Genomic DNA, 23554 nt, shown 5'->3' with positions numbered 1-23554 from the left:
AAGCCCCTTGGATCCTGAGCAGAAGTAATTTGTGGAGATGTTTTCAACCAGGTACAGGGCTTTGGAGTCATATCAGATGGGGTTTGAAGCCTGTGTATGTCACTGATTGCATAATTCAAGGCAAGTTGGTTAACCTCTTTCAGCTTCACTTTATTACCTGTAGTGAAAGAATAATAATGTCCCTAGCCTTGGAGGATTGTACAATGATAAGAAGAGGTAATCTATTTAATTTGCTTAGCTCAGGGGTTTAGTTAGTGCTCAATGATAACTGTTGCTGCCATTGTCCCTATTCTTCAGTAGAGAAATTATTGTTTGTAATCTGGTACTTACTGAGTGCCCTCAGCCTCTCTGGGCCTGACAGTACTGACCTTGCATGATTGTTGTAGGGATTAGAGATGGTCTAATTTCTAATTCCTGGCACATAGGAGGACCCAGCATATGGTAATTATAACCAAGCATTGCCACACACACACACACACACACACACACACACACACACACACACAGAATGACCTAAAGCTGTCATTGCCATAGGGAGAGGGAAAGTGAGTGAACTTGGCCAGAACTCTAGACTGTGTTGGGTTAAATTGTGATGGTTGAGCATGACTTACTTGGTAGAAAGAAGAAGGAAGGATTCTCCAGGCAGGAATGAATAAAGTGAGGAGACCCAGAGTGACCAGACCTCCTTTGTCTGGTTTGTCAATCCTTAAAACTTCACAAGGGACTTTGCCAGTAGCCACCTCTCTGAGGCAAGAGGCATCTCGGCTTGGCAGTCTGGTGTTTCCTTTATTCTTTAGCCTCACTCTTCTTTGGGGCGGGACAGCCTGGAGAACTGGAGAGTGTGTCGTCAGAGCTGTCAGACCCTCTATTGTTAATTTAGAGCAGAGCGTGAGAGGGAGCCAGATATCTGCCCCCTGCCTCCCAGGGGTACTGCCCTAGTTAACTCTGGGGGAAAGAAGAAACAGATCGTGTCTCCCATTTCTCACCAGCCGTTTCCTTCCTCAAATGCTAGGAACTAATTCAAGTGAGCAATCCTGCCATAGGCTCCCAATATACTTTGGGCCCCTTTCTCTTCAGCCTTTTGTACAAGTCTATGGAGTGTGACTATAGTCAGTTCTAACTGAGCCCACTGTCCTCCTGAGACTGGGGTCAGTGCTCAGGACTCAGCATCCGTCAATACAGGCTGAGCTGGTTTCTTTTCCCAGGGCAGGACTTCTGCCACCTGACCTGGCTCGGACCAGACTCTGTAAGAATATCAGTGGCCTGGCCCTTGTTCTTGGGCTCTTGGTTGGGTCACTTAGGTGTGGTAGTAGGGAGAGATCTTCCAATGGAATTGTGATAAAAGGGCTGTGTCTGCCACTGGACCAAAGTCCAACCAAGGCCCTACAAGCTGTCATTCCTCTTCCCATCCAAGTCTCTGAGTGAGATTTTGTGTGTGTGTGTGTGTGTGTGTGTGTGTGTGTGTGTGTAGCATGAATACAGAGGGAAATATTCTTATTTCCAGGTGAGATGAAGGGTTTAGAAGCAGAATAAAATAATAATTAGTGCTTTGTATGATCTGTTAACTTCCAAGTTCTTGTGAAGAAAAGCAATAAGAGAAGTATCCCCAGACTGAGGTGAATGCTTTTCCCACTTGCAGGAGGAAACAAGAATTTGCTCTAAGCAGACACATAGCATTGCTGTGATATGCTGAAAATGGAGGGACCAAATCCCAGATAATGATGTTTACCCCCCTTTAAGAGTTAGGGATTGTGTTTGGTGGCTACTAACAGAACAGCCTAACTTAGAATGGCATAATCAAGTTGGGTTTGTCTAGGCTGGTATAGTAGTTCCCTGGTGCTATAAAAGCGGGTGGCTTTTATTATATGTGTCACCTTGTAGTCCAGCATACAGTCTAAATTCCAGGCAGGAAGAAGGGAAGGGTTAGCTAAGCCAGTTAAGTGTGACTTCTTTTAAAGACTTTCCCAGAAGACCCACCCAGCAATTTCTGTGTATATCTTAACATCTTATTGGCCAGATCTAAGTCACATGATCACCCTTAGCTCCAAGGGAGGTTGGGAAATGTGAGGTTTTTCCTAAATACATTGCCACTTAGAAGAAATTGGGTCAGGGAACAGGGAGAGAATAGATGTAGTCAACAGATTTGTATTTGAGGGCACAGTTTGCCAGGCACTGTGCTGTGCTCTTTCAGTGCATGCTCTCCTTTACTCCTCACAACCACCCAGTGAAGCAGCGGTTGTTGTCCCCATTTTACAGATGAGAAACCGGAAACCAGAGAGATCATGGACTTGCTCAAGGTTACCCAGCTTGTATTGGGTGGAAGCAGCTCTTGAATTTGGATTTGACTGGCTCTAAACTTTATGCTCTCTAGGTTTGACACATTTGGCCAAAATAGTCACTGAATGCCAAGAATTCCCTATGTTTTTGAATAGTCACTGCATCCAGGTACTCACAATGATAGTAATAACTTGCACTGGAAAGGCTTGTGTCATCTTAGCTAAACATATGTGCCCTGAATGGCCAACTTCTCTGAATGACACAGTCATTGAGAGCTGAGGAGTGCTTCATTCTTTCCCACCATTGTGCTAAACTGAGCATTGCAAATCTATTTTGTGACAGGTCTTCTGATGTGAGAAGTTGTGTGTTAAATTGCAGGGAATACGGGGGAAACAGGAAGAAAACCAGAAAATGTTTTTGCCTTAAATCCTATAACTTTGTTAAGTTAACTGCTTAATAAGTCAGTTAAGGTGGGGGAGTAGAGGACATTACCTTCGCCTTTCTTACCTGCAGCCATTGCCTGAATATTTGGGCCACAAGCATCTTATGTAAGGCCAGGCAGTCAGAAATCAGGAACTGTTCATAATCCCAAGTTTGAGAGTCTAGAAGGCTGCCAGGTAGCTAGCAGACTTCCATTCTTTTAGCTACTCTCTTAAGGTTTTCCAGTAAATGGTGGTATTAATCTGATAAAAGGATTTGTCATTCTCTATCAACTTTATTATCAGAAAGTACTGGCATATGTAAGGGTGTGTCCATCATATGTACACAAACAGTAAAGACGAAAGTTTATAGTTATAAATTGAGCTCCAAGGTTAGAAAAGACTGGAAACCTCCGTGGTTTGGGGTCAGTTAATGAGAACAGGATTAAATGTGGTTACCATGATTAAATCAGGCTTTAGGGTTATCTGACTTTGATGGCAGAGATCATTTTTTTTGTGCTATTTTCTTCTCTCCAAGTGCCTGCCCCAGTGGGGATAGATAGTTGATCAGTGAATACATGGAAGTTGATTGGTAAAGAAAGGAAAATCCCCATGATAGTTGGTTGGGCTGAGGCATCGTACTCAGTCTTTGGTTTCTGGAGTTGAGAAAAACCCCTTTTCCTTTTGGTTCTAATGTCATAACATGTAGATGGCAAGTTTGTTTTGCAGCCTGGTTTTTGTGATAAAGTACTGTTTATCTTTGGGGTGGGAATACCAAGGGGGTACAGTTACTTAGATCTCACAATTGGAGTGACCAGGTTATCAAGCTTTGGTGACTTACCTGGGGTCTGACCAAGAGGGCGGCCAGAGCTCTAGTCCTCTAGGAGGCAGCCTTAGCAAAGCCTGCATGCATGGGTGGTTTCCTGAGTTTGAGAAACAGTAAAGAAGATAAAGTCTAACTCAGGCAGGCCAAAGACTCCTGGCTGGGGTTACACCGATGCAGTTATGGAAGATTAGAGGAAGAAAGGAAAGACAGAGTTTAAGTCTATAATATACCCTATGGAACAGAGTGGTCCCTGAAAGAACGTAGAGTAAGAATTGCTTTCTTGAAGGGTAGTCTCCAAATATTTCCTATATATTCCCACTACTGGAGCTTATAGACCAACTGAACATTAGGAATGCAAGAGCCCTCAGAGATCACAATGTAAATATGTCATTATAAAGTGATGTAATAGGACTTCTTCCACTGAGAGAACAGAGACCAAACTCAAACTAGCTTAAGTGAGAATGAGAATTTATTGGTTCACAACCAGAAAATCCAAGGATATATCTGGTTTAGGTATGGTTAAATCTCAGAACTCAGGTTTAATTTTTAGGATTGTTTCTCTCCATCTGCTTTCCTTGGTATTGGTTTCATTCTCAAATAGCTGATTCCCATATAGTTTTGCAGCTTGAGACCAGCTCTAACCAAAGCCCCAGAACTAACCCTGACTGGCCTGGAAGAGGTGATGTGTCAACCTCTGAACTGATTACTGAGACTTGGAGCCTCAACTGGACAGGGACTAGTAGATTCAGCAGCACTCAAGCCACATGGATCGAAAGTGGAGGAGGGTGGTCCCCAAAATGGAAATCGAAATGCTGAAATTGATTTTTTTTTAAACAAAGCTTTGTGTTTTCATGGGTAAGTCAGAAGAGTACCTGTGCAGTAAGATTTGTGATTGCTTTCCTTAGTTAAAATGTCAGTGTAAAGTAACTATCCCCCAGACTGGATCGATTCTGCCCTAAGTCCGTGCTGATAATTGGTAGCTGAGGTTGTTAGGTCTTTGCAAGGATGCCTGGGGTCTGGCCACCAAGATGTAAGTGTAGCAACATTTCCATTGTGTGCTTTTATGTGGAAATAGGAGAGCCGTCTCAGTTGGTCATTTGAGGAGTGATGGATCTCCAGGCCAGGACCTTTTCTTCCTTTCCCTTTTTTTTTTTTTTTTTTAATTTATTTTAAAAGAGAAAGAGTGTAAGCACACGAGTAGGGGAGGGGCAAAGGGAGAGAGAGAGAGAACATCTGAAGCAGGCTCACACCCAGCATGGAGCCTGACATGGGGCTCCATCTCACAACTATGAGATCGTGACCTGAACCAAAATCAGGAGTTGGACACTTGACCGACTGAACCACCCAGGTGCCCCTCTTTTTTCAAATTTTTATTTAAATTCTTGTTAGTTAACATACAGTGTAAAATTGGTTTCAGGAGTAGAATTCAGTGATTTGTTAGTTAAATACAACACTTAGTGCTCATCGCAACAAGTGCCCTCTCTAATCCCCATCACTCCTTTAACCCATTCCCCCACCCACCTCCCCTCCAGGAACCCTCACTTTGTTCTCTGTCTTTAAGAGTCTGTTGTGGTTTGCTTCCCTTTCTTCTCCTTCCCTGCCTTCCCATATGTTAATCTGTTTTGCTTCTTAAATTCCACACCTGAGTGAAATCATAAAGCATTTGTCTTTCTCTGACTAATTTTGCTTAGAATCATACACTCTAGCTCCATGCACATCACTGGAAATGGCAAGATTTCATTCTTTTATGATGGCTGAATAATATTCCATTGTATATATACCACATTTACTTTATCCATCCATTGTCCATGGATATTTGGGCTCTCTCCAAAGTTTGGCTATTATTGAAAATGCTGCTATGTACTAGGGTGCATGTATCTCTTTGAATATGTATTTTTGTATCCTTTGGGTAAATACCCAGTAGTACAAATGCTGGATCATAGGGTAGTTCTATATTTAACTTTTTGAGGAATCTCCATACTGTTCTCCTGAGTGGTCATACCAGTTTGCATTTCTACCAACAGTGCAAAAAGGGTTCCTCTTTCTCCACATGATCAACACCTGTTGTTTCTTGTGTTGTTAATTTCAGCCATTCTGACAGACAGGTATGAGGTGGTATCTCATCATGGTTTATATTTGTATTTCCCTGATGATGAGCTATGTTGAGCATCTTTTCATGTGTCTGTTAGCCATCTAGATGTCTTTTTTGGAAAAGTGTCTATTCATGTCTTCAAGGCCAGGACCTTTCTTCCAGGGATACTGGCTGCCCCACCCAAGGGTCCTTGGTAATTTTCTGGTCTGGCTGGGCTGGGGTGTGTTCTTCTTCCTCCCTAATTTAAATTCTGCAAATTCGAGTCCTAAAGGACTAGAAGTCAGGCAGGAGGAATGAAGGGCTAGGTGTGAAAGATGTTCCAGGCAGAGGGAACAGTCCATGCAAGACCTAGAGGAAATTTGAGTATAAAGTATGTTCTTTGGGGTGTCTTGGCTGCCACTGCTGTGTCTGGAATGGGCTGAATGCCTCTCTCATTGCAGGGACATGGAGAAGGTGGAGCGGCAGGCAGTCCCCCAGGCCAATCATGCAGAGTCCTGTCAAGAGTGTGGCCGTGTGGGACCTGGACATGCAAGGGATTGTCCTCATCGCAGCCATGAGGATTCCTTTGGCTTCGAGAGGCGGGAGCAAGAGGAAGAACGTTACAAGTCCCAGAGGGACCCACTGGAGGGCAAGCGGGACAGGAGCAAGGCCAGGTCCCCGTATTCACCAGCTGAAGAGGATGCCTTGTTCGTGGATTTACCTGGTGGCCTGAGAAGCCAGCAAGCACAGCCCCAACGAGCAGAGAAGAATGGGGTGCTTCCCACCACATATGGCCCAGGAGAGCAGAATGGGACTGGCGGGTATCAGCGGGCCTTTCCTCCCAGGAACAACCCTGAAAAGCACAGTCAGAGGAAGAGCAGCCTGGCCCAGGTGGAGCATTGGGCGAAAGCCCAGAAGGGGGACAGCAGGAGGTCAGTAATAGACTCAGGATGGCTGCTACTGATGAGCATAATAATGTAATAATGGAAGCCATTTTTACCCAGCATATGCTGGCCTTAAACTCTCTACCTCCATTAGCTCCGTAAATTCATGTAACAACCCTGCAAGGAGGGGGCAATGTCCCCAGTTTATAGACCAAGAAACTGGGGCTTGGAGAAGTGAAGGAGCTTCTCACACAGATAAGTGGCAGAGCCAGAGTGCAGACCCGGGTCTGTGAACCTGCCAAGTTTGTATGAGATTATATCAGGTGGCTTCTCAGTTCCCCAGCAAGTGTGTCTGGAGACAGCATGTAGGTAGTAACTGATCTTCTCCTTTTACTCTGCTACTTCTCTGCATCTGGGAAATATTTGTAGAAACTAGAGTAAATACAGATTCATTTTTAATTGCAGGCACACAGAGAAGTGCTTAGGCACTGTTGACAGGAGGCTTTATCACACCTATTCCTTCAAGAAGCAGTTTTAATGATTTAGAGGGCATGGATCTTTTGCTATTTGCAAAGCACTGTTTGCATTTTATTATAATTTTAGATTAATAAGGGCACTTTTCTGAATGTGAAGAATTCAGAGTCACCCAGCTTCTCCATTTTCTCCAGAGGCCACTGCGTTTTGTCCTCTTATGAAGACAGCAAATTGTGTCACCATCCCCGGGCTTCAAAAACAAACCACTGACTGCAGAAGAGTTAGTGAGACCCTGATGCATTCAGAAAGCTCCTCAGGGACTAGAGGGGCTGCAGTGATGTGCCAGAGCTCAGGCCAAGTCTGCCACAGACTTATCTGCCTGTGATAAACATGTTTTAAAATGCCACACTGCATTCTCCCTGTTGGTGGGGCCCAGATTCCCGGCCCTCCCCCCACCCCTGGGCTGTGGAGGCAGGAGTGCCCCCAAGGGAATAGCCTAGGCTTCCTTCTAGGTGTGTGCGTGTGGTGTGTATGTGTAGATTGTGTAACCTCTTTAATCTGGTCTAGGTGGGCAGTTTGTGAGGATAGATGGTGGAGAAATTACAATGGAAATCCCCCAAGGAATTGGTAGGCATTGTTGTGAGATAGACAGAAAAGGAAGGCCTTTTGTGTTGTAGCTAAGATACCTTCCCATTCCCACCTGGGACTGGCCAGGTGTCAATTCCATTTGTTCGAATTTTGTGTCTTGTTAAAAACAGAAAGCTGCTTCCCAAGGACACAGGGGTGGGAAGCTTCTATTCTTGGTGCTGGGCTACATAGATGCCCCCTGGGAGGTGATTGTAAGTGCCCTCCCTGCTGAACAAGGTTGGAAAGCTGGCAGGCGTCGTATCATGCAGGTCCTCCTACCCTAGGGTAAAAAAAAAATTGGATTTTATATGAGAGAGCAGTAAGGGGGAGCCACTGGAAGGTTTAAAACCAGTAACTATTTTTTTTTTTTTTTTTTTGGTCTGGCTTAGTCTTTAAGCTGGAATTTTATTTTTTTTAATATAGTTTATTGTCAAGTTGGTTTCCATATAACACCCAGTGCTCATCCCAACAAGTGCCCTCCTCCATGCCCATTACCCATTTTCCCTTCTCTCCTACCCCTCCACCCCCATCAACCTTCAGTTTGTTCTCTATATTTAAGAGCCTCTTATGGTTTGTCTTCCTCCCTCTCCTTAACTATTTTTTCCCCTTTCCTTCCCCTATGGTCCTCTGTTAAGTTTTTCCTGTTCCACATATGAGTGAAAACATATGGTATCTGTCTTTCTCTGCCTGACTTATTTCACTCAGCATAATACCCTCAAGTTCCATCCACGTTGCTACAATGGCCAGGTTTCATTCTTTCTCATTGCCATGTAGGATTCCATTGTATAGATAAAGCACATCTTCTTGATCCATTTGTCAGTTAATGGACACTTAGGCTCTTTCCATGATTTGAAATTGTTTGGCTATTGTTGAAAGTGCTGCTGTGAACATTGGGTTACATGTGCCCCTATGCATCAGCACTCCTGTATCCCTTGGGTAAATTCCTAGCAGTGCTATTTCTGGGTCATAGGGGAGCTCTATTGTTAATTTTTTGAGGAACCTCCACACTGTTTTCCAGAAGGGCTGCACCAGTTTACATTCCCACCAACAGTGTAGGAGGGTGCCCGTGTCTCCACATCCTCACCAGCATCTAGAGTCTCCTGATTTGTTCATTTTAGCCACTCTGACTGGCGTGAGGTGGTATCTCAGTTTGACTTTGATCTGCATTTCCCTGATGATGAATGATGCTGAGCATAGTTTCATGTGTCTGTTGGCCCTCTGGATGTCCTCTTTGGAGAAATGTCTGTTCATCTGCCCATTTCTTCACTGGATTATTTGTTTTTTGGGTGTGGGGTTTGGTGAGTTCCTTATAGATTTTGGATACTAGCCCTTTGTTCAATATGTCATTTGCAACTATCTTTTCCCATTCCATTGGTGGCCTGTTAGTTTTGTTGATTGTTTCCTTTGCAGTGCAGAAGCTTTTTATCTTAATTAGGTCCCAATAGTTCATTTTTGCTTTTGATTCCCTTGCCTTTGGAGATCTGTTGAGTAAGAAATTGCTGCGGCTGAGGTCAAAGAGGTGGTTTCCTGCTTTCTCCTCTAGGGTTTTGGTGGTTTCCTGTCTCACGTTCAGGTCCTCTATCCATTTTGAGTTTATTTTGGTGTATGGTGTAAGAAAGTGGTCCAATTTCATTCTTTTGCATATTGCTGTCCAGTTCTCCCAGCACCATCTGTTAAAGAGGCTGTCTTTTTTCCTTTGGATATTCTTTCCTGCTTTGTCAAAGATTAATTGGTCATACATTTGTGGGTCCAATTCTGGGTTCTCTGTTCTATTCCACTGGTCTATGTGCCTGTTTTTGTGCCAATGCCATACTGTCTTGATGATTACAGCTTTTTAGTAGAGGCTAAAGTCTTGATTGTGAGGCCTCCCATTTTAGTTTTCTTCCTCAATATTACTTTGGCTATTCGAGGTCTTTTGTGGCTTCATACAAGTTTTAGGATTGATTGTTCTAGCTTTGAGAAGAATGCTGGTGCAATTTTGATTGGGAGTGCATCGAATGTGTAGATTGCTTTGGGAAGTATTGACATTTTAACAACATTTTTTCTTCTAATCCATGAGCACGGGATGTTTTTCCATTTCTTTGTGTCTTCTTCAGTTTCCTTCATAAGTTTTCTGTGTTTTCATCATACAGATCTTTTATATCTTTGGTTAGGTTTATTCTTAGGTATTTTGTGGTTTTTGGTGCAGTTGTGAACGGGACCAGTTTCTTGATTTCTCTTTCTGTGGCTTCATTATTAGTGCATAAAAATGCAAGTGATTTCTACATGTTGATTTTGTACCCTGAAACTTTGCTGAATTCATGGATCAGTTCTAGCAGACTTTTGGTGGAATCTGTTGGGTTTTCCATGTAGAGTATCATGTCATCTGTGAAAAGCGAAAGTTTGACTTCATCTTTGCCAATTCTGATGCCTTTTGTTTCTTTTTGTTGTCTGATGGCTGATTCTAGGACTTCCAGCACTATGTTAAACAACAGTGCTGAAAGTGGATATCCTTGTCGTGTTCCTGATCTCAGGGGGAAAGCTCTCAGTTTTCCCCCATTGAGGATGATATTAGCTGTCGGCTTTTCAAAAATGGCTTTTATAATGTTTAAGTAAGTTCCTTCTATCCCGACTTTCTCAAGGGTTTTTACTAAGAAAGGATGCTGTATTTTGTCAAATGCTTTTTCTGCATCTATTGACAGGATCATATGCTTTTCATCTTTTGTTTATGTGATGTATCACATTGATTGATTTTCAAATATTGAACCAGCTCTGTAACCCAGGAATGAATCCCACTTGATTATGGTGGATAATTCTTTTTATATGCTTTTGAATTTGATTTGCTAGTATCTTGTTGAGGATTTTTGCATCTGTATGCATCAGGGATATTGGCCTGTAGTTCTCTTTTTTTGCTGGCTCTCTGTCTGGTTTGGGAATCAAAGTGATGCTGGCTGCATAGAATGAATCAGAAAGTTTTCCTTCTATTTCTGTGGAGCAGCTTGAGAAGAATGGGCATTAACTCTGATTTAAATGTCTGGTAGAATTCCTCAGGGTGTGTGTGTGTATGTGTGTGTGTGTGTGTATGTGTAGGGGAGAAACAGGTAACTGATGTTGATCTGGTTAATAATTCAGAAAGAAGAGCCTAGGAAAGATGCTATTGTAATGGTCCAGAATGGTACAGTGGAAATAGAAAGAAAGGGAAAGATTTGAGATACATTTTGGAGGTTGAAACAGCAAAGCTTGTCAGTGATTTGGATGCTCAGGATGTGAGAAAAGGAGGAACAAGGATGATCCCTAGAGTTTTGACTTGAACAACCAGGTGGTTTCTGAGACAGGGAAGGCTTAGGAACAAGATCAGCAGGATATCAGGGTTCCAAAATGGCAATAGTTTGAGAAGCCTATTAGCTACCCAAGGGGAGATATCTGTCCGGTAGGCAGTTGGGTATGGATTGTGGTGTTGAGACCTGGTTGGGAGCAGTCAGCACATAAATGGTACCTCAACACTTAGAAGTTAGCAGCAGAAGGGGGATCCAGCAGAGGAGACAGTGTGATTAAGAGAGGAGTTACTCATGGTAAGTTAGCTATTTCCTCTTACATGCTGCAACTCGTAGGAACTGAAGTCCGTATGGGGCAGGCTAGGGGAGGTAAAAGCAAGAGAAGCTGGAGCTAGTGGCAGATAGGAAAGGTAAGGATTTAGCCCAGATGAACCTGTATATCTTGCTATAGAGTTTGGTTTTAGTCTTGGAGGCCTGTGAAAGCTATCAGTGGTTTAAAGGTATTGGCAGGAAAGAGGCATCAGGATCACCAGTGGAGATTTTCTAGCCTAGATGGTCCATACTACATCCCAGTTCTAATACAGCAGGTCCATGTATATGGTGAAGAAATCAGCCACGAGATTCTGATGTGCCCCACCCAAAATGAGAATGGTAGTTTTAGTTACCCCTTACTCTAAAATGTTTTATTATTAAAGCAGTGTATGCACATAGTTTAAGGATTTAAGTAGTATGACCCCCATCCATCCCTACTTCTGATTTCTGTCCCTTTGAGGCAGGCACTTTCAATTCTTTCAGTAATTTTCCCAATTCACCTTTGTATTTCCAAATAAGATATTTACACTGCTCTTTCTTGATTTTTCAATTTTAGTTATCAATCTACATTCTACTCTAGAAGATAAAGATTGAAGTCTCTTATATCCCACTCTGCCTTTCCAATGGACATACATTTACTCATGTCCTAGCTCCACAGTAGAGCATAATTTTTGTACAGATCACTACTAGTCAGTTTTTACATTATTTTGACACTATAAATATTCACAGCTGGGCCATATAGTATACTGTTATTAAATTTTATTTGTTGTACAATTTTTGTTTTCTGGTATTGATAATCTTCATGCTTATAGTTTGCTTTGTTTTTTTTTTTTTTTAAGTTTATTTATTTTGAGAGAGACAGTATGAGTGGGGGAGGTGCAGAGAAAGAGGGATAGAGAGAGAGAGAATCTCAAACAGGCTTTACACTGTCAGTATAGAGCCCAATGTGGGACTTAAACTCACGAACTGTGAGATCATGACCTGAGCTGAAGTCAGATGCTTAACCAACTGAGCCCAAGTTTGCTTTTTCTTTGTACCAGTTACTAATTCATCACCAAATTCATAGTTTCATGTGTAAATCTCCCTTTGTTTAGTATCCCCAAATAATCCGTAATCCACTCACAAAGTAAAAAAAAAAATTCAAATACCAAAGGATAAATAATGAAAGATAAATATCTTTTATTTCAGAAACCTACTTTCATTCCCTAAAGACCAACCACCATGTGAAGAAAAATAAACCCTGTCCTTCACCTTGCTTTTTTCACTTAATGTATCAGTGTATGTGCAAGTCTATATGGAGCTATTTGAATGTATCTTGGCTGTTTTTACATATCAGTGCATATAGACATATTTCATTAATTTGGAATAAGCAGCGTATTCCATTGTATGGATCTGAAATGATATTTATACAATCTCCTACTGATGGACAGTGAGGTTAGTAACATTTGCTATTACAAACTATGCTGCAATGCATATCCCTCCCCCAATGTCCCTGTGTACCAATGCATGTGTACTTAAAGAATAGATTACTTGGAGTGACTGGGTCAAAGGTTATATGCCATTTTAATTATGGTCGTTATTACAAAATTTCCCTCCAAAAATGCTATTTCAGTTTATACCCCACCCAATGTGTCCTTGTCTGTCCACCCCCACATCAGCACTGAAAACTACTGTTTCGATTTAACTCCTTGCTCTGGTGACAATATGGCAGCTGGTTTAGAGGCAGAAGAACCTGGAAAGAGGAAGTGATAAAGTGTAAGGGGGTCATAGCTTGGGTAGGAGATGGGGAAGACCTAAACCGAAGCAGTGAAGATGCTGAGGATTGTGAGGAGGGGGAGGAGGATACACAGATGTTGAGGTTGAAGACTTGGGAAACTGCTTCATCAAGGCCTAGAAGGTGAGGAGGGCCACAGGTGGAGCTGACGTTCCCGCTTGGCTAATAGGTAGATGCGGTTCAGCCTGGATGTCAAAAATTTTAATAACATTCCCTTCCTCACCCATTCCCCTATGTGATTCTAATGTACAGCCAGGCTTGAGAACCCTAGCTCAGAGTGAGCCATAGTAGAGGGCCAAAGGTAGAATGAGGAGGACTTCCAGCCTAAGGGGTGGACAGAAGCAGTCTCCATGAAGGAAATGAGGAGGAGATGAGGAGATGGGGGGAGGCAAACTGGAGAGTGATGAAGGGAGTTTCATTTTAAATGAGGACCTCTCCTTGGGGTGGTGCCTTCCTAGGAGACTGGGAGCCACTGAAAGAGTGTCTGGAACCTCAAAGTCTCTGCTCAGCACTGGGGCTTTTGATTCCATTAAGCTTCCCCCTTTTTTTTTTGAGGGAGGATTGGGGGGGAGAGATTGATCAATTGATTGGGTGCAAGTGAGGGAGGGGCAGAGAGAGAGAGAGAAGCAGGGATCACCCGAAGTGGGGCTCAAACTCATGAACCTTGAGATCATGACCTGAGCCAAAGTCAGATGCTTAAGTGATTGAGCCACCCAGGCTGAGCCCCTTCACTGAGGTGCTGGATGAGCTTACATGGACAGACTTGACCTGCCCTTCTCAGTAGAGGTAGGATCTTCAAGTTAGGTCAGGAGGCAGAATACCATGAGAGGAAGACAGGAAGAAGCCAGAAATGTGACGAAGCCAGTGAGAAACCCTTTGTGGCAGGGGCACAGAAAGGACTTTCAAAAGCTGTGTGACTGATACACAGTTATAAGTTCTCAGTTGACTTGTCTCTACATAACTGCTTCTGGCAGCCCACAAACCTGTCATTCTGCTACACACAATGGCCTATACTTGGGGCCGGGGGCACACAGGAGAGCTAAAGAATAAGTGAGTTGCAAGGAGATGACAGGGTTGGGGAAAGTGTCAGGCTTTCCTTAGATATGAGCTGAGAGTTTGAGCCTTTCTTATCTATGGGGCAAGGTGACATCAAGTCTGTAGATGAAAATAGTTCATTGGCCTTGGAGGTCATTGAGCACGCAGTGAGAGGAACTTCAGTCTAGTGATGGAAGCAGATCTCAATAGGCTGAATGGTCAAAGTGAGGAATTGAAGACACCCTTTTGAGAAGAAAGCTGTTGGTCTCTGAGTAAGTGAAGTGTACAGTCTCTGATCATTCACTTGTATGTGGAAAGGACTGCATCTTGCATTCCCAGCATTGTTTTCCTTAAAGGTATATTTGTAATCTCTTACAGTCAAGTGATAAGTAGATCTAGTTGCTTAATAAAAGGGCCTCCTCCATTTGAAAAGACAGAAGAGGGATGTCTGTGCTTTGTGTGATTCAGACTGTGCTAATCTCGTTAGATTGAGTACATTAGACATTGGAAGGAGGGTTATTTGATCTGTAATATGATCTCATATTCATGGCTCTAGACCACACAAGAAATTATTTCTAACTGTTCTTTTAGTACTTGGAGATATGTATTGTGTTTCACATCATTAAACTCCTTTAGCATGATGTCTTTTGAAGATAGGCTGATGTACCCTTAGAATTCTATGTTCTAAGAGATTGTTTTGAAATTCTAGCCTTGCATTATTTTCTAGGTATTTAAAATAACTTACAAACTCATGAAATAAAAAGGCAGAGGTAAGGTTGGAATCAGGGACTCAGATCTTACAATGAGAACAGTTGAAAGTCAAAGTCCTGCGCAACTGATGTGGAAGTCAGGGTGAGAAATATCTGTTGTGTAAGTAATTGGTTATAAAAATTGATTTTACATGTCGATATGACCACCTTGTAGTGGCTGTATCAGAATATCCTGTTCAGTGCCTTTTGGAACAGGGAGGCCCCATGGCACAGAGCAGGGTATGAGGGCAGGAGACCTTGAGCTTTCTTTTTGGGTAAGGCTGGGATTGGGGGCCAGCAAATGGATCTGCTGTCAGAGGCAAAGCTGCTCTGGGTGCTCCTGCCTATTTCAGGGGGGATCTTTGCCTTTTCTTACAAACCTATCTCCTGCACCCCTCACTCCACCATTGGCTAGTTACCTTGATTTGGCCTCTGGAGCTCACCATTGCACTGAGGTCTTTGAGGTTGCCCCCAAATGGCCAGCCCTGGGGAGTGGGGTGGGAGATGGCAGACAGAGCATAAGCAGAGTCCACAGGCTAGAGGAACAGCTGAGGGCTTTGGGGCACTGCCCTGTGGGGGGACCCTGTCTGGGTGACATAGGCACTGAGAGCAGGCTGCAGAACCAGACCAAAGGCTTTTGCAGGTGGGTGCACAGCAAGGACATACTTTGCATAGTCTGAATTTTGCTTCAGCCAGAGTGAACAATGGTTGGTGGAGTCATGAACTCCCCAGGGGAAGCCCCTAGCCTGGTTTCTGCCACCACTGCCACCAACACTGTTTGAGGGTTCAGCCACTGCCCTCCGCTCAGAGACACATTCTCCTCTGATTTTGGGAATTCAGTAACAAACCTGCCTGCCACCTAGTGGGCAAATAGACACGGTAGATGGATACACTAGACAGGTCTGGGCTGAAGAGATCTTAAAATTACCTTCTGTAATTGCAAAGGTAACGATGAAAAGAGAAGAAAGCTACCATTTTTGAATGACAGCTACTTCTAATCCCTGCAGTAATCTATTATGTTCTTAGTATCCTCATTTTGTAGTAGGGAGAGTGAAGACATAAACGAGGAAGTGCTTAAACAAGGTGAATTTAAGATGAAGCTAAGAACAACTAGAACAGTACTTCTCAAACTTTGGCCACCCCGAGGGCTTGTTAGAACACAGGAGGCTGAGCTCTACCCTAGGGTTTTTGATTTGGTAGGTCTGAGTGGGGCCCAATAACCTGCGTTTCTAACAAGTTCGCAGGTGGTCCTGATGCTGCCTGCCCATCAGTGACCATACTTTAAGTAGCACTGGTTTAGAACAATGTCTGGGTGGTTATGCATCAGGACTTTCTCAGACCCTGGACAGTACCACTAAATGTGAGATCTAGTTCTGCCTTCTGAAGATTCACAGCTTGTCTGGGGAAGAAATGCCTTAAGAGGATGAAAAGGTTACATCAATAAAAAAACCTTGGACAAGTTTCCTACCACATAGTCACTAGGGCAGAGCAGAGCAGTAGCCCTGAGGGCTGCAGTATTGCTGAAGACCTCCATGTAAGGGGCATGGGACAGTGTTGTGGAAAATGAGTGAGATTTGGATGAATAGGGCAAGGAGAACCCATGCAGGTAGGTGGAGGAAAGAACAATATTATGAGAATAAGGAAAAGTGGGAAGGGAGGACCCATGGAGAAGTAGCCTCTGTGCATCAGGGTTGGTGCCTGCATTTTCTTACTTGTCTCATTTACTCTTCAGAACAACCTTTTAGGGAGATAATTCTGTCCTCATGTTACAGGTGAGGAAGCTGAAGCTCAGAGCAATCTGGTAAGCTGCCTAGGGACACCTAGCCAGTGGATGGTAGAGCCAGCATCCAAACCCAGGCCAAGCTATCTCTGCTTTTTCCACTTTGATAAACTGCACAGGTGTGTAGGAGGCCAGATGGGATTAGAGTGTGGCTCTTATTCCCAGGTTCCTGCAAGTGCAAGGATATATCTGAGAGGAAGTACCTCTTTAGCTATTGGGCTCTAGGTGCCTGACTTTCCCCAGCACAGTCCTGGCCCTAGTTGGAGAAGCAGTGAGAAAACGGCAGGACTGCAAGATGGGTTGGGATCAGGTGTCAGAGAGCAGTGAGTACTAAAGTGTTTAGATTTTATTTTGTAAGCAGTAGGGAGCCGTTGATGTTTTTGGAGGGAGAGAGTGATTGGACCCAAGCAGTTGACTGTGTACAGTGTGGACACTGGTTACGAAGGTCTGAGTTGTCTAGGGGGAGATGATTAATCAGTATCTGGACTAGAGTAGTAGGAAAAGAGAAGAACTGATACCAGCCACTTCCTTTAATAACCTGCAGAACTTGGTGTGATGGTACCAGCAGTGGGTAAGTCTTGATGACCCAGAGAATTAGGAGGCATTTCCTAGAAATAGGGACACCTGTTTGGAAGAGCTGATGAACAGCAAGTGGGAGAGGAGGAGGCAGGCTCCATCATCTTGCACTTGAAGTGATGAGTGTGGGACAGCCAGATGGCTTGGTAGAGGGTTTGATACTCCAAGGCTGTTGAAGAACAATGGTTTTGGCATCCTCTGCAAAGGGAGGGGAGTGACTGAGGTCCTGGGTGTTCACTTTGATTGTTCTTTGGGGTTCTTACTGGGCTCCCTTATGTGCCTGGCATTGTGGATTTACTTAACTGTGTTTCCAAATACCTGGCAGATCACATGATGGTCATCGTACCCATTTTTTTTCCTTTTTCCTTTCTCCTCAGCCTGCCCCCAGACCAGACCCTTCCTCGCCAGGGTCCTAGCCAGTCCCTGTCCTTCCCGGAAAACTACCAGACCCTTCCTAAGAGCACCCGACATCCCTCAGGGGGCTCCTCACCCCCTCCCCGCAACCTGCCGAGTGACTACAAGTACGCGCAGGATCGAGCCAGCCACCTGAAGATGTCAAGCGAGGAGCGCAGGGCACACCGGGACGGCACCGTGTGGCAGCTCTATGAGTGGCAGCAGCGCCAGCAGTTCCGGCACGGCAGCCCTACGGCCCCTATCTGCTCTGGCTCGCCAGAGTTCACCGACCAGGGCCGGAGCAGGAGCATGCTGGAGGTGCCCCGCTCCATCTCTGTGCCTCCGTCCCCTTCGGACATCCCTCCTCCGGGCCCCCCGAGGGTCTTCCCGCCCCGGCGTCCACACACGCCAGCAGAGAGGGTCACCGTGAAGCCGCCAGACCAGCGGAGGAGTGTGGACATCTCCCTGGGGGGTTCTCCCAGGAAGGCACGGGGCCACACCACCAAGGTGAGGCTCTGGAAGGCTGCCCTGCAGCTGGGGTTCAGCATTAGGGCACCAGGACATGGTTTGAACACAAACTTGAGCAATTTCGATTAATGATAGGTGACACCCATGTAGTACTTTTAGGGCCAGGTGCAGTACTAAAGGCTTTACTTTAATGCTTACAAGAAACCTATGATGTAGATGCTGTTATCCTACCCATTTCACAGATGAGAATAAGAGATGAAGGATCATAAACTAGAAGTCTGCTTCTTTGCAGCTTGGAAGGCAAGAAAGATACCTGTGTTCAGTTGGTTCAATAATGTATAATGACCCAACTTCAGCTTTATCTCTCCAAGGGGCTTTCCCAGTTTACACTGTTATATCTCGGTGAGAAAGATATGGAGCCCCATTTTACAGATGTAGAGGGGTAATGCTGTGTGGCAGCCTCTTCTGGTGGAGAGGGGCAGAGGTTCTGGACCACAGGGTGACTGCCTGTCTCTCCACCATAGAACTCTTCTCATGTGGACCGACGCTCCATGCCCTCCATGGGCTACATGACCCATACTGTCAGCGCTCCCAGTTTACATGGAAAATCGGTAAGCCGTTCTTCCCATCCCCCTCCTCATGAACGTGATACAGTCTGCAAAGTGCCATCTTGTCAGGTTTGCTCTCCCCACTCCTACCCCATGCCAGTCAAATGCAGTCTGCAGTCGTGCAGGGGGCACCTGTCAACCCCCACTTTAGAAATGAGGAAACTGAGGGGCACCTGTGGGTGGCTCAGTCGGTTAATTATCCAACTTTGGCTCGGGCCATGACCTCATAGTTCTTGGGTTCAAGCTCCACATCGGGCTCTCTGCTCTCAGCGCAGAGCCTGCTTCAGATCCTCTGTCCCCTTTTCTCTGCCCCTCCCCTGTGTGTGCACTCTGTCCTCTCTCTCAAAAATAAATATTAAAGATGAGGAAACTGAGGCTCAGAGAAGTTGAATGACTGGCCGCATGTTATCCAGTTGGCATGGGTCCTGCCCAGATCAGAGGAAGAGCGTGGGGGAAATGGAGGAGGTTGTAGGCTTTTCTTCTCTTTCAGATAGCATTTTTTTTTTGCCTGTAGCATTTTCCAGCCACCTGACTTTATGCCATTTGCTCCTTTCCTCTCATCCTGGTCTTTGCTTAGTTAACTTTGTCTTCAAAGCTTGAGTCTGGGTGAGGTTGCGCTGTTGGTTGCTGTTTCCTGAAAAGAAAAAAACAAAATAAAAAAAAAGTGCTTCCTGCAGCCTCTTTTCTGCCAGTGCCTTTATTTGTCCTGATGACAGAATTAATGCAATAATTACTTAATGGTGTCACATCATTGCTGTCCCGGCACCGGGGTGAAGAGTAATTATAGCGTCGTGCTCCTGCGGTGGCTAATTTCCTTGTGATGTGTCTACACACCAGCAGCTGGAGGAGCTCTCACTGCTTCTCACCCGGTTACGGCGGCACCAGGCCAGGCTGGCCAGTGTGCGAAATCTCGCCGTCGGCCAGTTACTGCAGCACCAGCTGACCTTTCCCACCTGCCAGGTCAGCACTGGTGGGCTCTCGCAGGGCCGGGGCCACCCTGGGGGCAAGGGAGTGACATGCTGGCTCGTGTTTTCTCGTGCCCACACTCTAGTCTGTATTTGCTGTCTGGCTCTTTCCCTTGTTCCCTGCCTGTTTGCTTCTGGATGCTACTGGCAGACACTGTGCAGTGGTGGTGGGACCCGCACCTCTGGTGCTGGGGAGGAGACTGCATGTGGTATGAGGGACCTGAACCTCTGTGGCTTCTCTGGCTCTGAGTAGTTAATGCCAGGCTGGTGTGCTGGTCCTGTCCAAAGAGCTGTGCTGGCTGTCATTCTTGTTGCCACCTTGGGCACTCCTGGGGATGCTGAAAGGTGTGCTTCATTGGTGTCGCCTGGAGGGAAAAAGGCAAGTGTCTCACCCAGACAGTGTCCTGCCAATTGACAAAGCATCTTCACATCTCTTATCCTAGTGAACCTCGCCATAAGCTGGGAGACGTTAGGCAGGACAGGAGTTACTACCACACACCAGGCACTGGATCTAGAAGGGAAAATGACCTGCCTGGGGTCCCTCAGCCAGAGGCCTACAGGCTGGAGCCAAAATTCAGGTCCTTTCTGGCATAGTGTTATAAACTTCAGAGAACATGGAGGTTTGCAGGCAAGCTTCCAAAGGAGGGACCAGAGAATTACTCTCCCAGGCATCCTGAGCAACTTAAAGAAGACGTTCACATGAGTCTGGTTCCTCTGGGCTGCAGAATAATGGGCAGAGGACAGATGAGGGAAGTGACAGGATTGTTAGCTTCCTTAACTCTCCTGTTTTAGTGAGACCTGAGGGACTCAGGACATGTACTTGGAAAAACGAATGTAAGGGAACACATGCAAAACCCCTAAGTTCTGAATGTGGGTCATTTTAAATAATATTCAGCCCTCCATATTGCTGTCGAAAGTGCATAGGGACTGGGCTGAATGGGGAAGTAGGGATGGGTAAGGGGACAGTTTAGGGACAGAAATAGCATCTTGGAAGTCACTTATGACAATGGCCCTTCAGGTCTTCTCATGCTTAAAAGCACAACCTGAACATCTCACATTGCTTACTTGTATTACATCAGAGATGTAACCAGGGCCCTCTCCCCCTGCCTTGGCTTGCCTTGGTTTGCAGGGAGGCCTCTTACCCTGCTGAGAAAGGACTTTTTTTTAAGCTTTTACAGCCCTCTGCCTAACAGTTAGCTTCTGTGATCTGTTACATGGGAAACACAAGTTCTAGAAAATCAGTCTTATTCTCACTGTTCCTGGTAATTCCACTAAAGAACCCAACAGATTGTCAGAGACAATGCAGACAGGTCTGACCCTGGAACTTCCTCAACTAGCTCCTGACATGACCCCATGCTGAGCAAAGGGGGGCTGAAACTTCCAGCAGCTGCTGGTACTTATCATCTTGGAACCCAACGTCATGTCAGGACCTACCTGCATCCCCACATCCTCTCCCTACTCTTTCCAGGCATTAGGCTGCACTAATAAGAGGGTAATTTTTGATGACAAGGATTGGAGCATTGGTGATTCATGGGACCCTAATTCAGGTGTTGCATGCTGTCTTCTACCTAGACTATAGTTTTGTCTCGAGCTCACCACTGGCCTCAGCTGCACTACTGTCTTAGTGTATATGTGCTGTGGTGGTATGTGTGCTATCTTCCTCTTCCCCACTGAACTGTCCCCCAGACAACTGGTAGACTAGCTGGCTTTCCCCACAGTGACCTGCAAGTTCCACAGTGCTGAAAGAGGGCTTTCAGCTACACTGAGACATTTGCGCTTCCTTTGTGGCCCCAGATGTGTTGGCCTGCTGTAGTTCTTGACCCCGAGGCTGTTCAGTGTAAATGGTTCACACATGAAGCCCCAAGGTTTAGAAACCCTCGGTATTCATAACTGGCTTTTTCTCCATGTACTTCTTTTGAAGGCTGATGATACCTACCTCCAGCTGAAGAAAGACCTGGAGTACCTGGACCTAAAGGTGAGTGACGACGCCGGGGGTCTTGCCTCCCTTGGACACACGCCTTTCTGAACATGTCAGCCTCATTGGAGCCAAGCCCAAAGGCAAAGGCTGTGCGGGTCTTATCAAATCTGGGTCCCAAATGAAGACGTCTCTCATCTGAATGAGAAGAGTTGTATTTCTTTTTTTTTTTTTTTTTAATATTTTTATTTATTTCTAGGAGAGAGAGAGAGAGAGAGAACGTGAGCAGGGGAGGGTCAGAGAGAGAGGGAGACACAGAATCTGAAACAGGCTCCAGGCTCTGAGCTGGCAGTCAGCACAGAGCCCGATGCAGGGCTCGAACCCACGAACCGCGAGATCATGACCTGAGCAAAAGTCGGACACTTAACCCACTAAGCCACCCAGGCGCCCCGAGTTTTATTTCTTATTGCATCAAACCCTGGGTGCAGTTCCTTGATACTTCTGCAGAAAGATTTCTGACTTATGGGATGAGGGCATAAGATCTTGATCTCTTCCTATCCTTGGTAGGGACCCAAAAGTCCTTTTAGATAATAACTGGTTGCTTCCTTAGAGCCTCCAGTGTGGGTGGAGTTGAGTTTGGTTCATTGGGTGCCACTGATGTGTGTTATCAGCTGCGAGTAGTTTGGTGGATTTGTTTTTTTGGTTTTGTTGCTGAAGGAGTAGGTTCATCCCGGAGTTGTGAAGCTCTGAGGCCCACCATGGTCTCCATATGGATAGTCTCCCATCCACATTCAGGAGTTGAACACTGGGTCCCTCCCTGTAGGTGATGAAGGTTCGGTCTCTAAATCAGCCTTCATAGCACAGAGAGCCGAGAAAACTGGTATACAAGTGTGAGAGGCATTCTGTGTGAAAGAGAGCTGCTATTGTGTCGTTCCCACAGCTCTCTGAAAGCTCCCACTGTGAAAAGCACTTCTTATGCCTAAACCATGAAATAGACTGAAGGAATGTGACCTTTAATTAACTGTGGGTGTGAGAGAGTGGGAGGGCCTGGTGGAGGACACCCAGGCGACCGCCACAGGCCTTCCCTCCCTCCACCCCCCAGCACCTCTGTGGACCTGGCTTGAGATATTTTTAACATGGGGATTGTCATCAGCCTTGGAGAAGCAAGGAACGTTATGCCCCATGGCAGCAGATGGGGGACCTCCCTACACTGAGACAAGATCAGAGCCTTTGGTCAGGAATCAACTAGTTAACTTTTGTATCTGTGGTTACACAGCTCTGGAGAAGCCTAAGGGAGATGCAAGAGAAAAATTGAGACTCTCTGGCCCTGGGAAACTCCCAAATGATCTGGGTTAGAAAAGGAAAATCTCCCAAAATAACACAGACTTGTTTACAGTGAACTTACAAAGATCTGTCTGGCCTAGTGCTCAGAGTTGAGATCGTCAAGATCACTGTGGGCTGCGATTCTGGGCAGGCTTCCGGAGGAGGTGGCATGTATGTGGCAACTTGAAGAGCCAGAAGGTTTGAGTTGGTTAAAATTAAAAGGAAGGGAACAGTGGGAGTCAAAGAGAGCCAGGGTGGGGTGGTATGGCTGGGGCTGGAGGAGGCAGACTGTCCATGTTACTGATGCATTAGGAAGGAAGGTGCAGTAAACAAGAGTCAGACTTCGCTTTCTGACATGAGCAAAACCAAGAGGGTTCTCTCAAAATCAGGATATTTTCTAGCATATGTGTCAGTCAGATCACACAGAGCATGAGTATTTTAAGTATGGTTGCAGTGTTTCAGGATGCTAAATGTGCAGCCCAGCCTATCCTGCTGTGCTCGGATCCTGGGCACGGTCCTTCTACCATGCCTACCACCCCCACCTGACCTGGAGAGAGATCCACCCACCTTCACCTGCCCTGTGTACCACCTAGTCTCCATTCCCCGGTCTTCCAGAGAGCCAGTCACCATGCCATCTGCTTGGTTCTTCTACCCCTTCCTGGGGGCCAACTAGTCAGCCAGAAATATCTATGGAGTATTTATGATGTACCCTGCATGGGTTGACCCTGATGCCTTCCTCAGAGTGCTTGGTGCACAGTGCAAGAGAGAGCTTAAAGTGCCTGAGCCGAAGTAATAGGAAATATGTGTGTCCTGATTCCTGTTTG

At 45.4% G+C, this 23554-nt stretch overlaps 1 protein-coding gene across 12 annotated transcripts in view; it reads left to right on the top strand.

Moving 5' to 3' along the window:
* The window catches only part of PLEKHA7 (pleckstrin homology domain containing A7), a 224223-nt gene that overhangs the window by 165032 nt on the left and 35637 nt on the right, over nucleotides 1–23554 (top strand). For all 12 annotated transcript variants that reach the window (XM_039236764.1, XM_039236775.1, XM_039236763.1 and 9 more), the window contains 4 exons: nucleotides 6055–6525; nucleotides 17436–17958; nucleotides 18444–18530; nucleotides 21414–21467. In XM_039236764.1, the coding sequence (XP_039092695.1) occupies nucleotides 6055–6525; nucleotides 17436–17958; nucleotides 18444–18530; nucleotides 21414–21467 (1135 nt within the window). The remainder of the gene's footprint in view (nucleotides 1–6054; nucleotides 6526–17435; nucleotides 17959–18443; nucleotides 18531–21413; nucleotides 21468–23554) is intronic.

The sequence above is a fragment of the Hyaena hyaena genome, unplaced genomic scaffold (genome assembly GCF_003009895.1).
Source record: "Hyaena hyaena isolate Hyena2069 unplaced genomic scaffold, ASM300989v1 scaffold_116, whole genome shotgun sequence".
In the NCBI taxonomy this organism is placed as follows: Eukaryota; Metazoa; Chordata; class Mammalia; order Carnivora; family Hyaenidae; genus Hyaena; species Hyaena hyaena.
This window is presented reverse-complemented; position numbering and strand designations above follow the sequence as displayed.